Below are 14,662 nucleotides of genomic sequence, written 5' to 3' on the forward strand. Positions count from 1 at the left end.
CCACCCACTGCGGTCAGGATCACACCAGCATGGATAGATTGATTAGGTCTTGCACATTTCCCTAACGACTGCGTCAGCTGTTTTTTAGGCTCTGGGTAAAGAGATTTACAATCCGACTGTCAGTCATGCTAAAAAGACCAAAAATGACATGTCATTTAGGACTCAATATCTTGCGTGTAGACCTCCGCGGATTTGGTTTAAGCTCCCAACACCTGTCAGAAAATGTAATGCGATCCCAGTGTTCAATTTAACCATGTCTCTCTATAGTACGAGGCCACCCTTTGGTTCGGGCTTGTCCAAAGCACCCGTCAAAGGGTGCACAGGTAATCTTTTTTAATGCTTCCCGTTAAGTGCAAAGCTAGCAGTTTGGATTTGCTGCATTAAATATATGACCTGGATAAAACTGTAAAGATGACAGATTAAGTTAAAAAAAAAAGAGACAACTCTGCAAGCCAGCATGGTTTCTCTCTCAAGCACTTCACGCTCATCCTGTCAAACACACTGGCCAGATTCTGCTCAAAGCAGCTACAGTAGACACATTGTATATTTCACTCTATATTTAACACTTCCAAAAGTGTCAGAAAAATGATAGACCATGGAAAGGAGTGGAAAGAAAGTCAAAGACAAAAAAGTAAAGAGAGTATGATGAAGAGAAGGATATAAAGCAAAACAGAAGGAGAGAAAGAGAGAGAAACTGAGCAAGTCAAAAGAGATCTATGGTGGTGTGAGAGAAAATGGGTTACATTTCTCCTCTCTTCGACAGTCTATTTTCAGTAGCTACTCCTGGAAAGGAGAGCAGGCAGTTAGCACCGTATAACCTTAACCACTCCACGCGCACCAACTCAACAACAGTACAGGATGATTGCAGAAGTTTTTACATTTGTGCTTGTCATAGTTTTGCTTTTTCTTTTGATGGGATATGATTCGGTTAAAAGCAGATCGGATTGAATTTGCCCCAGGAATACAAATTAACCCCAGGGCCATTGACTAGATGGGCAACATATTCTAGCTAAATACATACAATCTTGTGTTATAAGCACAGGGAAGCCTGTTCCCGCCAGTAAAATGTAATTGTGACAATACATCACTAAAGGATGACATTTTATTTCTCATAATTTCAATGTCCCAATTGTGACTTTAGATCTCATAAATGGGACTTTATATCTCACAAAGTGGCATTCTACGTAACAATTGAAACTTTATATTTCTTGGAAAATCTCATATCAAATTACTCAAAGAAAATAATACAGGAATATCCCACAGGACTCACTGAATTCAGGTTAGTTTTGGGATCCAAATCTAGTTCAAGCTTGAGGCTTTTGTCCTGACAAGCCTTGTAACATTTTTTTTGTACTTGTTAAAGGTGCAGTGATGAAACTGAGTCGTTTGTATTTATGTTCTTACCTGTTTGCTGTACTTGACAGTTTGGCAGCCATAATCGGAGCACTGGTCTGAGCTGAGTGACATGGCGTCTGCATTACTGGTGCCGTTGCCAGTGAAGGTGTTGGTGGGGGGCAGTTCCTGCACAGCCTGGTGCTTCTTGCCTTCTACAGGTGGTGAGTTGGGTTGAAGATGCACTGCAGGCAAAGGTGAGCTAGACTTGTAGTGGCGGGCCAGATCTGGGCTTGACTGATGACGTCTCGCGCCGAGCCTTGGACTGCTGGGGTCTCCATTAGCAGCTGCACAATAACGGGCCGCAATCCTCTCACTGGCACTGCTTGCATCTTCATCATCCTCTTCTTCATCACCTCCCCCACGTCTGCAGCCATTCACCGTCATAATTCCACTGTATAAAGAACGCTCAAATTTGGCAGTACCATTATTACGCTTGTCTCTGCGTGGTTTGCGCCCACGCTCATTTTGGGAGGCCTGGGCTTGTAGAGGGGGAGGCTGTGGACCGAAAAAGTCCTCTTCTGGGTCTTTCTTGCCAGCCTCGTAGCCGTTCTTACCCTGCACCCCACACTGTCGTGCTGTCACAACCAGAAGGATCACCAGAATAACGGCAGCAGCACCGGTCAGGACACCAATAGCAACGCTCAGGCGTTGTTTACCCAGAGCTCTCTCGCTGTCTGGGTCACCTGCAATATCCAAATAGAGGGGGATTGCAAGGCTGCGGGCCACCTGAGTGAAAGAGAGAGAGACATACAGAGGGAGAAAGAGAGAGCGCAAAAATGAAAAGTCATGAATGGTGTGTCTGCCCTTTGATAACTGCATCCTCATTTTACATCTATTTCTGCTGAACCATACACGCACACATACACATTCATCCCCACTGCAAGGCCCAGATTCTCAATTATCATGTCAAGGCTTGGATATCCAATCATAGTTATTCTGCGCAGGCAAGTGTGACTGTGTGTGTGTGTGTGTGTGTGTGTGTGTGTGTGTTTGTGTTACTTTCATCTTTATATTTGTGTGTGCTTCCTTCTATCCAATATCCAATGTGGGTCAACAGCAATTGGATGCATGAATATTTACAAACAGAAATATATTTTCTTTAAAATGTGCCATTTCGTGCTTGGATTTCCTAGTTGTGAAAAGTTATCAGTAAGTTTCTGACTGCAGTTCACTTCTGTGCTCCATCCTCTCATGTAAAATAAAATTATTCATTTCAATTTAAATCTGCATTGGCCCCCATCTCAATTTAAAATCTAAAATTTGATCTAAAATCTAAAATTCTCAATTTGAAATCTAAAATCCCCAATCTAAAATTTGAATTATTCTTTTTGGTTCGGTGCTACACTGGCTCATTGTTCAACAGCACAAACTGTTATTGTTGCTCTATATTGAATTACACTTTGTTTGAGTTTATTTGAACAGCATGCTGCACTGATGTGTCTCACCTGTGCTTCCACCAGCGTAGCATTGGCCAAGCTCTCATTGATGAAGACATGCACCAGTGCTGTGGCACAAAGGGAAGGCATGCCACTGTCATTGACCCGGACCACCAAGCGGTGCAGACCCCTGTGTCTTCCCTCCAGGGGATCTGTCAAGGTTATGACCCCACTACTAGAGCCAATCTCAAACAGACGAAAAGGGTTTCCGCCTACCAGAGCATAGCGGACATCGGCATTAGACCCTGCATCACCATCAGAGGCTGTGACTGTCCGGACCACAGTCCGGGCCTCGCTAGCGGGTCGCAGGAGGATGTATGAATCATTAGCGGGTGATGTGATGGATGGTGCGTTGTCATTTTCATCAGTGACAAACAGGGAGACCGTGGCGGTGGCAGACCGTGGCGGTTCTCCGCCATCAACAGCACGCACGCGGAATGAGTATGCGCTACGTCGTTCGCGGTCAAAGGATGCAGAGGAGAATATGGTTCCAGTGTTATTTTCAATGGAGAAAACTTCTTGCTTCCCCTCCTCTCCACCCTCCTCTTCATCGTGCTCAACAAAAAGACTCAACTCTGCATTCTCGCCCTCATCTGCGTCAGTAACAGTCACCATGCCGACGGGGCTATTGGTGAGCAGGTTCTCTTTGACGTAGAATGTGAAGACTTCCTGGACAAATTTGGGGGAATTGTCGTTTCTGTCTGTGACCTGGACTACGACGGTAGCAGAACCCTGCAGAGACGGAGTGCCCTTATCTCGAGCTATCACGCGAAATTCATAGCGTTCCCTCTGCTCTCTATCTAGTGTCCCAGTGGCACGAATATCACCATTATCAGCATCAATGTAAAAAGCTCCGTTAACAGATGGATCCAGTGAGTAGGCAATTTCTGCATTCTTGCCACTATCTGCATCAGCCGCCACAACAGTGACCACTCTTTCGCCTGGGGCATTATTCTCTGCAAAATGCACTTCCACTAAGCTTTGGGCAAAAGTGGGAGCATGGTCATTTATGTCCACCACTCGCACCATAAGGGAACTATTACTCGAGAGGCTTGGACTACCGGAGTCCACCGCCACGATAGTGACACTATACTCACGAGTTGCTTCATAATCCAAAAGTGCTGAGGTGTGGAGAAAATATTTCTTTTTGTTTCGTTCAAATGCATCATCCATGGCTGGTGGAGGTGCCAAGGCTGCCTCACCAGCCGGTTTCAATGTGAATGGAACATCCCCAACCACAGTGCAGGTAACCGCACCATTTTCTCCCTGGTCACGGTCTGACACCTGCACCAACGCTACTGGTGTGTCCACCAACACGTTCTCTGGAACCATTGCAGCACCATCCCGAACGAGAATCCGTCCAATTTTTCTAATTTCAACTATTGGTACATTGTCATTTTCATCTCTTACATTGAGAACGACTGTAGTGCGGTCAGTGCGGGGTGGTTGGCCACGGTCACGGGCCGTGATGGTGAAACGTAGCTGTGAAACTTCCTCACGGTCTATTCGGTGTAGAACAGTCAGCCAACCTGATGCCTCATCCAACCTCAGGAGGCGACGCACTGATTCCGTCGCTGCTCCAAACACATACTCAACTTGCCCGTTCACGCCGACGTCACGATCTGTGGCACGCACCTGCAGGACAGGTGTGCCAGGTGGGGCGTTTTCTGCCATTTCCGCTTCATACACTGGTCTCTCAAAGCGTGGACTGTTGTCGTTGACGTCTGTAATGGACACGCGTAACAGAGCTTGAGAGGAGCGGGATGGATTGCCACCATCACGGACGCGTAGCACAAGTTCATAAGAATCCCGCGCTTCGCGGTCCAGGGGCCCTTTCACAATCAGCTGAGGCTGTTTCTGTCCTTCAGGTGTGTCGGCAACTTGCAGTTCAAACACGCTGCTCCTGCTGGCAGGCCCCGAACCTGTTTCTGACCCTCTCCTACGGTCACCACCGTTCCCATTTGTTTGGCCATTCGCAGGTCGGCGCAAAGATGACCCCCCATCTCTACTGTCCTGGATAAGTTCATAGCGATCAATGCCGTTGCGACCATAATCACGATCTGTGGCAGTAGGAAGGAGATAGAGAGTGCCGACTGGACGATTCTCCTCAACAGATAGAGTGAGTACAGGTGAAGGGAAAGAGGGGGTGTTGTCATTGATGTCTGTGACTACAATACGGCCATCAAACAGATCCACCCAACTCTGCAGGGGACCTATGACGGACACCTCAAAGTTCAAAAAGCACTCGTTCTCGTCAAATATCATCTGACACTGCGGTAGCTTCTCTCTGTCAATCCTCCTGGTGCCTGTAGTAAGCTCTCCGGTGACGTTGTCAATTTTGAAGTATTCAGAGCCAGATTCCAAAGCAAAAGTGACATCACCGGTCCCAATCCCAGAGGTGGACAGCCCCAGGTCTGAAGCCACGTTCCCAATGTGCACATCGGCCGGCCCCTCTTCCGGCACGCGGTAGCGCAGCACTGAATTGGCGCTCGGGAGCTGAGTCAGCAGCTGCAGGATAAGCACGAGGTAGCAGCGCGCGGAGTGCACTGCGCCAACGCTCCTGCTCCCCATGACTCTCTCTTTTTCTTTCTCTTTCACTCTCTATCTGCAGCTTCCTTCGGTCCAAGGCAGACTCGCCACTGAATAATTTCTATAAACGCTTCCTTTGACAAAATCTTATTTTCTCCGACAGTCTTTTAGTTCCCCAGTCACGTTTTCAACACGATACAATAAAACATCCACTTTGTGAAGACATCGGCATTGGCAATAAGTCTTTACGGCTCTTTTACGGACAAGAATGTTCCTTTGTGTCTTTTAGGAGTAAGCGAGAGTCAAATTTGAGCAGTTTAAATGACTTTGTCCGGCTCATTGAGATGCTGCGGAGCGCGGGTTCCTCTCGCGCTTTCACTGTTTAAAACTGCAATGCAGTAGAACACAAAAGAGATCTGTCTGTGAATTCAGCTCTCACATTCGCATCCCAGAGCTTTCGCTACTGGCTGGGAAGAAGCCAAAGTGCGTTTTAAAGTCTTTCCCTGATATTATATATTCTCTTACCTTAAAACACAGCGGGAGGGAAATTGGAAATCTTTTCCCGCAGTCTTACGCGCGCGTGCCAAGCTCTTATAGATTCCTTTACGGTGAACTTGACAAAGAGAAAAGCTTTTCAGTTCGACTTCCCAGAACACGTAAATTAGCCACTTATGGAAAGATGGAGAGCATGGTAGAGAAGTAGCAACAAAAGCCTTTAGTAATTCCTCCGGAGTCCGTGCTGGATGTGTGTGAAGTGTTTGAGGAAAAAGTCCCGCATTCTCCTCCTCCCTCACCTGCACGTTCTACTGCACTGCATGTGAACGTCCCTCAAATGATGCTGCAGTCTCTCCCTCACTCTCTCTCTCAACCTATCCCTCTCTCTTACCCTCCGTTCACTGCAACACTTCCCTCGCTACGTAACTCGACCGTTCAGATGAAACGGGAGACCGAGAGTGTCTCGAAGGAGCTAGCGCTTTCCTTTTAACGCGCAAATACAGGGGGTGTGTTTGCATACGACCACAAAACAAAATACCTCAAAAGCGAAAAATACATACAATTAGACAAGTCCAGTGAAGCACTTATTTTGTCAAAACAGAGCAACTAATTAAATCAATTTAATTTGTTAAATGTGTACTTGTACTTGTACAAGAGCAGTACTTGTTGACACTGAATGTGTTTTTCTTTTTACAAAAAAACAAAACATTTTAAATACATATTTTATATTTAAAATAATTAGTATGAAGAAAATGTAGTAAAAAATAAGTAAAGTAAAAGAGAAAAGTAAAAAATTCAAAGATATGCTTAGCTATATATATATATATATATATATATATATATATATATATATATATATATATATATATATATATATATATATTAAAGGGTGTAGCATACAAACAAAAAGAAATAAAGCAAACATAACCACTTAAAGCTGTTTTTAGGCTATACCGTAGGAAATGTTTCACGCAGAGAGTCAATGTTGTGTTTGATAGTCTTTAGCCTGCGAAGCTGTTTAGTAGAAAACAGGCAGAAAGGCTGGGGGTCACTGGGGTCTTTCACAATGGACCTGCATTTTTCTATAAGCCATATCGGATGGCCTCCACAAAAAAAAAAAAAAAAAACATTAAGAAATGTCTTGGATGTGTTCAAATTGGATCCTTACTATAGGCATACGTAACATAATGATAGGCTATTGTATAAGGTTAGTGGTCGAGGTATTTCTTTAAGGAGATTCAACTGTGAAATAAAAACTTCAAAGTGCAGATAGATAGATAGATAGATAGATAGATAGATAGATAGATAGATAGATAGATAGATAGATAGATAGATAGATAGATAGATAGATAGATAGATAGATAGATAGATAGATAGATAGATAGATAGATAGATAGATAGATATCTATCTTTTTTATTTTATTTTATATCTATTCTCTTAATCACGAAGAAGTGTTCTCGTTGTCTGAATGCGGCAGTGCTTTTCGCTCATCCTGTGAACAATAAAAAAGCATGTATCGCACACACTCTATATCCGGTCCCAGCACGGGCTGCCCCGTAGCCACGCGGATGCGCGAGCGCAATGCAGCACTGAGTGAACGTAATACTACAGTCACACACAACAAAAGGAACAGCCCTTCTCCGTTTATACTCCCCATCCCGTGTCCTCAGTCTCAAACATGCGTTTAATTTGAGGGTTGGGATGATTTGAGATTCACGGAGGAGGGTGTCCCTGGACAATTTCAGTTCGTTTTGTCATAGCAGAGGAGCAGCATCAGATCTCGGCGCGCGACTCTCCTGCTACTGCTGCACCGGGGCTGGTTAACATTCCACTGGCGTCAACACACGTGCGTATACTCTGCGTCTCGCGCTTTCTGTTGTTCCACCGCGCGCGTTTTGATTTCGCTTTTGCAATCAATCGCCCAGTCGAAGTGGGTGGGAGAGTGGATTCAGCGTTCCTATCCCGCGAGCACCCCCCATCTTTATCCCATCACGTTAACGCGTGGGTCTAGAGGTGAAAAACTTTACCATCTGCAGTACACACTCGAATAGCAAACACCCCTGGCTATGAGAATACAAATAGCTATCCTCAATTTAAAGCATATGAGAAAAGACAGAACAAAACAGGTCTCCAAGAAAAAAGGGGTGGGTATGAATAAAATGCACTCTCTTTATCCTCATCATCTAAGAAGCAGACAAAATCATCACCCAAAAAAAGGAAGAAAGGTAAGCCTATAGACAGACAGACAGACAGACAGACAGACAGACAGATAGATAGATAGATAGATAGATAGATAGATAGATAGATAGATAGATAGATAGATAGATAGATAGATAGATAGATAGATAGATAGATAGATAGATAGATAGATAGATAGATAGATTGATTGATTGATTTTTGGAACAAAAGGTCGCTCCCACCACTGTGCAATCTTGCATTTTCTAACTGATGCAAGGAGTGAGGACATGAATTTTAAACAGTAAAATGAGCTGGGGGAATTGCCTATGTATTGGGAGCACCAATTAGTTCACTGTGCTTTTGTACTTTGTTTTTATGATGGTTTGTTTGTTTTCAGCATTGTAAAAAGAACGTTCGCAATTTTGCATGGATTTTCATTATATTCTTCAGCTTCTCTCAACCTGCACCCAGTTTTCCTTATCCTTATTAATGAATTAAATCGTGGCATTAATATCTCTATTCTGTTGTATGTTAGTCCTTAAACACAGAAGGCTATTCATTGACCTTATATAAAATGATTTCAAATTTTATCATTGTTGCTAAAATTGTAATTTTCTTACACATTTTTGATTCAATGCTTTATATATTCTATTTATATCCTTTATGGTTATGTTTGGGTTTTGGAGTATAGGTTTGAAGGATCTAAAATGTATCTATAAAATGGTAAAAGGGCAATTATACAAATATCTTTATGATATAAATGAGTAACCACTTACATTTTTTTTAACAGGGGAACGATTCATAGTGATTAATTGCATCCAAAATAAAAGTTTATATTTACAAAATATATGTGTGTAATGTGTATAATTATTTTTTATATATAAATACACACACACACATTTTTCATATAAAATATTATATGTGAGTGAGCATATATATATATATATATATATATATACACACACACACACACACACACACACACACACCTACACACACACACACACACACACATATGCATATGTGTGTATTATATACAAAATAATTATGCACAGTACACGCACACACACACATTATTTAAACACAAACTTTTATCGTACAAAAATGTATGTTTTGTACCTGTAAATGTTATATGGCATAACAATTAGACCAAGCTGATTTATGAGGTATTTTCACCACTTCCTCTGCACTGTCAGTTGCTAGTTTATTTACTGTCTCTTAAACATGCAATCTGTCAGTGAGCATAAATCTGTGGCTGATTCTGTCTTTTACCAAGGTATCCAAGGTTGTAATACCTCTTATCTAATGCATATCACATAAACCCAAAATACACCGTCAAATAGAAAATAATACAAGAGTCAAATAAGAAACATCTAGAATCAAAACTTACAGGGATTCTACAGTTTTAGCTCTGACTTTCAGTTACAGAGGTTTCCATAGTTACATTTCAATATTCAAGCATCAGAACAGAAAGTTTACTCACTTATTTACAGTGTAAATGCAGACTGAAATAAGAAACCCTGGTGGAGAAGAAAAACAGAAAATATTAACCAAAACAACTGATGGGCATTATATTAAAATCATTGATGGAGAAGGAGCCTAACTCTTGTGTGGAAGCCTACCTAATAAAAGAAAAAAAAAATGTAAATGGTTTATGTATTGACCTGGGGTTCTCAGAGCGCAGAACAAACAAAGCAGGAAAACACAGAAAAGTGCAATTACATGAAGTTAAATAAAACAGTACTTGAGTTCAAGTGCTCTTACGAATACGAAACTTTATGACTTTTTTGAGCATAGATCTAAACTTAAATGGATATAATTCATAAATGCTATAGAATACATCTGGTCTCTGTTTTTTTATACCAAGGATACACTGTAAGGCCAATAATGAATGCAAATTGATACTTACGACTGATCATGCCCAAACGCGCCGAGTTGCGTTCAGTCGGTGTTCACAGTTGGTGTTTAAAATCTGCTGCAGTCTGTAAGTGTGTTCACTTCAGCTAGTCTTTAAGGGCGTCCCCAGCTTTAAAGAAGACACTGCAGATTATTGCAGAAGTGAAGTCCTTCAAACAATGAAATGGAAAAAAGTTTAAGTTAATTCCAAATAAAGTTGTAGTTTTTGTTATTTTTTGGATCAAAATGTATTTTCTATGCTTCAAAACATTCTATCTAACCTACTGATGTCACTTGGACTATACTTTGATGATGTCTTTATTTCCTTTCTGGACAAGGACAGTATACATTTTCAATGGAGGGACAGAAAACTCTTGAACTAAATCTAAAATATCTTAAACTGTGTTCCGATGATGAACGGATGTCTTATGGGCTTGGAACGACATGAGGGCGAGCCATTAAAGACACCATTTTCATTTTTAGGTGAACTAACCCTTTAAGCCGGCTAAAGGGTTTTAAAGAACAGTTTCCACTGTTATGTAATTTCAAAACAAGATGAATTTTCATTGGATAAATTTTGACTGTTAAAGCTTTCATATGATTTCTAATGATTGTTAAACCTATTGTTTGAAATTGATTACTAAAATAGGATTGGGAAAATGGGCAAAAAGATTAATTACACAAAGTGTCCCATTACCACGACACTGACTTTAAGGTGCCATGTGTACACTCTAAAAATGCTGGGTTGTTTCAAACCAACTTTGGGTCAAAAATGGACAAACCCAAACATTGGGTTAAAATGTAATTAAAAAAATGAACCCAATTGGGTTTGTCCATATTTCACCCAAAGTTGGGTTAAAACAACCCAGCATTTTTTAGAGTGTAAGAATTGAGGTAAAAAAAAAAAATCTAAAACGAGAAGAAATAAGGGTGATGATGTCATTAAAAAATGACAAGTTGTAGTGCTGCAGAGATATCAAACTGAATTAGCATAAATTACCACAAGTGGCAGAATACCAGTTTCGGCCATAGGAGGCGGTATGTGGGCGGGCAACATAACCATCAGTCAAACTGCAATACACAACGTCAATGTGACGTCATTGTGGCGTTACATTCGATTACATTAATGGCGTGGCATTACATTCTCCTCTTGTCTATACGGTAATGTCTCTATTGTGCAACAGAATCAGCCTATTTTTTACAAAAACGCCTTCTACGGGGCCGTAACATAAGATACAAAGTAATGGAGCATTTTATACATTGTTTCTTTACAACGCATTCTCACCCCAAGGCGTCACCTTTGACCATGCTTCAATATTTGACGTTTTAGGCGCCCTTTAGCGTCACTTACATGACGCGATCCTACGGCGTCATCTAACTGATGCTAAAGGAAAGCGTCAGATAGAGGACGCGGTTAGGTTTAGGTGTGGGGTGGGGGTAGGGTACACGCGATCCTAGGGCGTCATCTAACTGACGCTAAAGGGCGCCTAAAGCGTCAGATATTGAAGCATGTCCAAATGCTTCCCATGGCGTCAGTTAAGTGACGCCTTTGGGGTGAGAATGGGCTGTTCTTAGAAATAATGAAAGGACAAATTAAGTCTTTGGACACCTCAGATGTACAATTATTTGCTGTCGAAGTGACGCCAAAATGAATGGAATGCTCAATGGAATGCTAACAGCAGGAGAAGTTCTGCTACAATGGCGGCTCCCGCAAGGCTTCAACTTTCGACTGATGGATTACCCCATTGACTATGCCATTTCTTGTTTGTTACTCTAGAGTAGACCAACTCACTTTCTGGAGGTATACTGCCCCCATCTGGCATGGAATGTTGAATATGAATTGATTTTTTTTTTTTTTTTTGACACAAGGCACCTTTAAACACAGTAATGCAAATTTTGACTGTTTTTGCTCTATTTCACAAACAAAAGTTCAGAGCAAAGCAGAACAGTTGCATCTCCTTGCAACACAGATGAATCAGCTGGTTTGAACAAATCAGTGAATTAAGGATTGTTTTACTCACTTATTAAGCCTTGCCGCCACCTACAACAGTTTCATATAAAAGCATTTAATACAGAACAGTATCATTTCATTTAAAAAAATAAAACTTCATATTTCTAATTTCATAATATTGCAACTGTATTTCATCTAAATAATACAAGTAATAGTAATATAGTAATTTCTGTTAGTAATGCACAACATTGATTTACAGTAGCTCATTTACCAATTACAGCAAAATCTGGAAAATATATGTTTATTTAAATAAATAGATATGAAAGTAATTTAAATGTGTTTTGCATAGTAATTATGACAGGGGTGCCATTTTTTCTCACTTGAGCACCTGTTCCTATAATATCTGTGCACAGCCCTGAGTAGCAGCATGGTGTTGCAAGCAAATAAAAATGTACAGCATTACCATGTACATTTTCTTGGAAAAAAAGAAAAAAAAAAAAACATCTGCCAAATGCATAAATGTAGAGGGTAGTTGAACTAACAAAACAAATTACATACATTTTTTGTTCAGTAGGGGGTCGTCAAATCATAATCTTAATAGAAATTTGATATGCACATTACAACACAACAGAGAGTTGAAACTGTGCATGCATTTTCATGATTCTAAATGAGGGAGAGAAAAAAAAAAACATAGGTTGACCAGTATTTCCAACAACTTGACCCACAACATAACAATGGTTAAGATAAATATATATGTATAGACAAGACACTGTAATTATACCTTTGTGTGTGTCTGCATCTATTTGTGTGTTTATGAGAGATAAAACGCATTAGAGGTTCCTCACTTTTAAAAGCTTCATTTAGCCATAATGGAAAGCCTTTGAAAATGATAAGTGGGCCTTTTCAGCACTGTGGTGTTTACATAGACAGCTTTCTAAGATAGCAAGTAAATGTAGACAGATCGTACTGTAACAGGTGATGTCTTTTTAAAGACTTCGAAACCAATATGTGCTTAGTGAGAACACCTTTAAAAAGTCTACAGACAGATTCAGTGTGACAATAATAATGATGATGATGATGAGGTGAGGTATCACTCACTCAGCAACTCTTCTGTCCAATAATACCGGTACCTCTCCAGGAGCAAGTGGTTGGGTTAGTTGAAATGCTGCCTTCATATTGGAGTGTTTACTAAGTGCAAGCAATGTCACAATTACCAGGGAGAATTTTTATTGATCCTTGAATTTGCAGATTGGGGGTTCAATTGAAGGTTCAATTTGAAAGAAAATTGTTAATGGTCATAATTAAGGTGTAATTGTGAATATTGATTTGCTACAATTTAGTTCTTTGATGAAGCGTGCAAGAGAATACGACCCGTGTATGAGGCAACAGGCTTGAAAAGAATGACATTCAAGAGATTCACCCAAAAAATGAAAGTAGTGTCATCATTTACTGTACTCACTCTCATATCTTTCCAAAACTGCATGACATACTTTCCTTTTAACGTGGAACACAAAAGGAGATGTCTAGCATAATGTTGAGGACTGACAACCTCAGTCACCATTCACTTTGATTGTGTCTGTTTTCCATACAATGAAAATAAATGATGAGTGAGGCTGTCATTCTACCCAACATCTCCTTTTGTGTTGTGCAGAAAGAATTTTTTGATGAACAGTCCCTTCAAGGTGAAAATAACCCAGAAAATTCCTTAAAGACTTGTACACCTATGAACCGAACACATTTCTCATTATTCTCAGTGCATCACAAGAAGGAAAAAAATACTAAAAATACCTATTGTTCACCTTTTTACAATATGTAATAAAAGTCTCAGGTGTCCCTAGAATATGTCTGTGAAATTTCATCTTAAAATACACCATAGATCCTTTATTGTGCCCATGTTGTAAATTCCCATTTTGGAAAATAAAGTTGGAAAGTAAGAGTTGGAAAATAAATCTTTTTCCGAGTCAATACGTTCATTTCGTTCGTTGAATGAACCAAATGACTCGAAAAAAGATTTGTTCATTTTGATGAACAAGTTTGAACAGGAGAGTCACAAACGTGCATCACAGAACAGAGCAAGGCGAGCATTTGAGCTTATAAAACTTTGTTTGTTTGTTTTTTTTTTAATGAGGGATCGTTTCACTTGATAAGACCCTTATTCATCATCTTGGATCGATTAAAGCCCTTTGAACAATTTGCAGTTTGTACTGAAACTGTCTTTTGGACCTTGAACTGTTTGGTTCCCATGCATTAGAACAAACCTGGAATGTTTTCATCAAAAACCTTAATTTCTTTTCGACTAAAGAAAGAAAGACATGGACATCTTGGATGACATGGGGGTGCGTTAATTATCAGCAAGTTTTTTTTTTAAAAAGTGAACTACTCCTTTAACCTCAGCGTAAATACTTTGACATACTATTTAGTTACGTATGCTCCTTACTTGGAGCATGCTATAGGTTTTGGATCTTACGCTGGATCTAGATAACAGTGTGAATTATCGATAATAAAATCACTAGTTTACCGCTTGCGGGAATATAGTTGGAATTGCCTCTTTCTTCAGTATGGGATGCTGAGAGAAGCCTTCTTTTCTGTGGGAAGGGTATGAAAAGTCCTGCACAGCCTGGAACATAATTTTTGTTTCCATGATCTGCCATTTTCCCTGATCCTCGCTTGTTTTTTCTTGTTTTTTTGTCATTAATGATTCGCCCTCATGTCGTTCCATGCCCGTAAGACCTCCGTTCACCTTCGGATCACAGTTTAAGATATTTTATATTTAGTCCGAGA

At 40.5% G+C, this 14,662-nt stretch overlaps 1 protein-coding gene across 1 annotated transcript in view; it reads right to left on the minus strand.

Annotated features, from left to right (window-relative positions):
* Positions 1 to 6,306, minus strand: part of pcdh7a (protocadherin 7a) — a 38,071-nt gene extending 31,765 nt beyond the window's left edge. The window contains exons 1-2 of the mRNA XM_039674667.2: positions 2,841 to 6,306; positions 1,405 to 2,121 (exon numbers count right to left, since the gene is read on the minus strand). Coding sequence (XP_039530601.2) covers positions 1,405 to 2,121; positions 2,841 to 5,402 — 3,279 coding nt within the window. The 5' untranslated portion in view covers positions 5,403 to 6,306. The remainder of the gene's footprint in view (positions 1 to 1,404; positions 2,122 to 2,840) is intronic.
* Positions 6,307 to 14,662: the final 8,356 nt, after the last annotated feature.

This window comes from Pimephales promelas, chromosome 6, assembly GCF_988280905.1.
Source record: "Pimephales promelas chromosome 6, fPimPro1.hap1.1, whole genome shotgun sequence".
NCBI classification, from domain to species: Eukaryota; Metazoa; Chordata; class Actinopteri; order Cypriniformes; family Leuciscidae; genus Pimephales; species Pimephales promelas.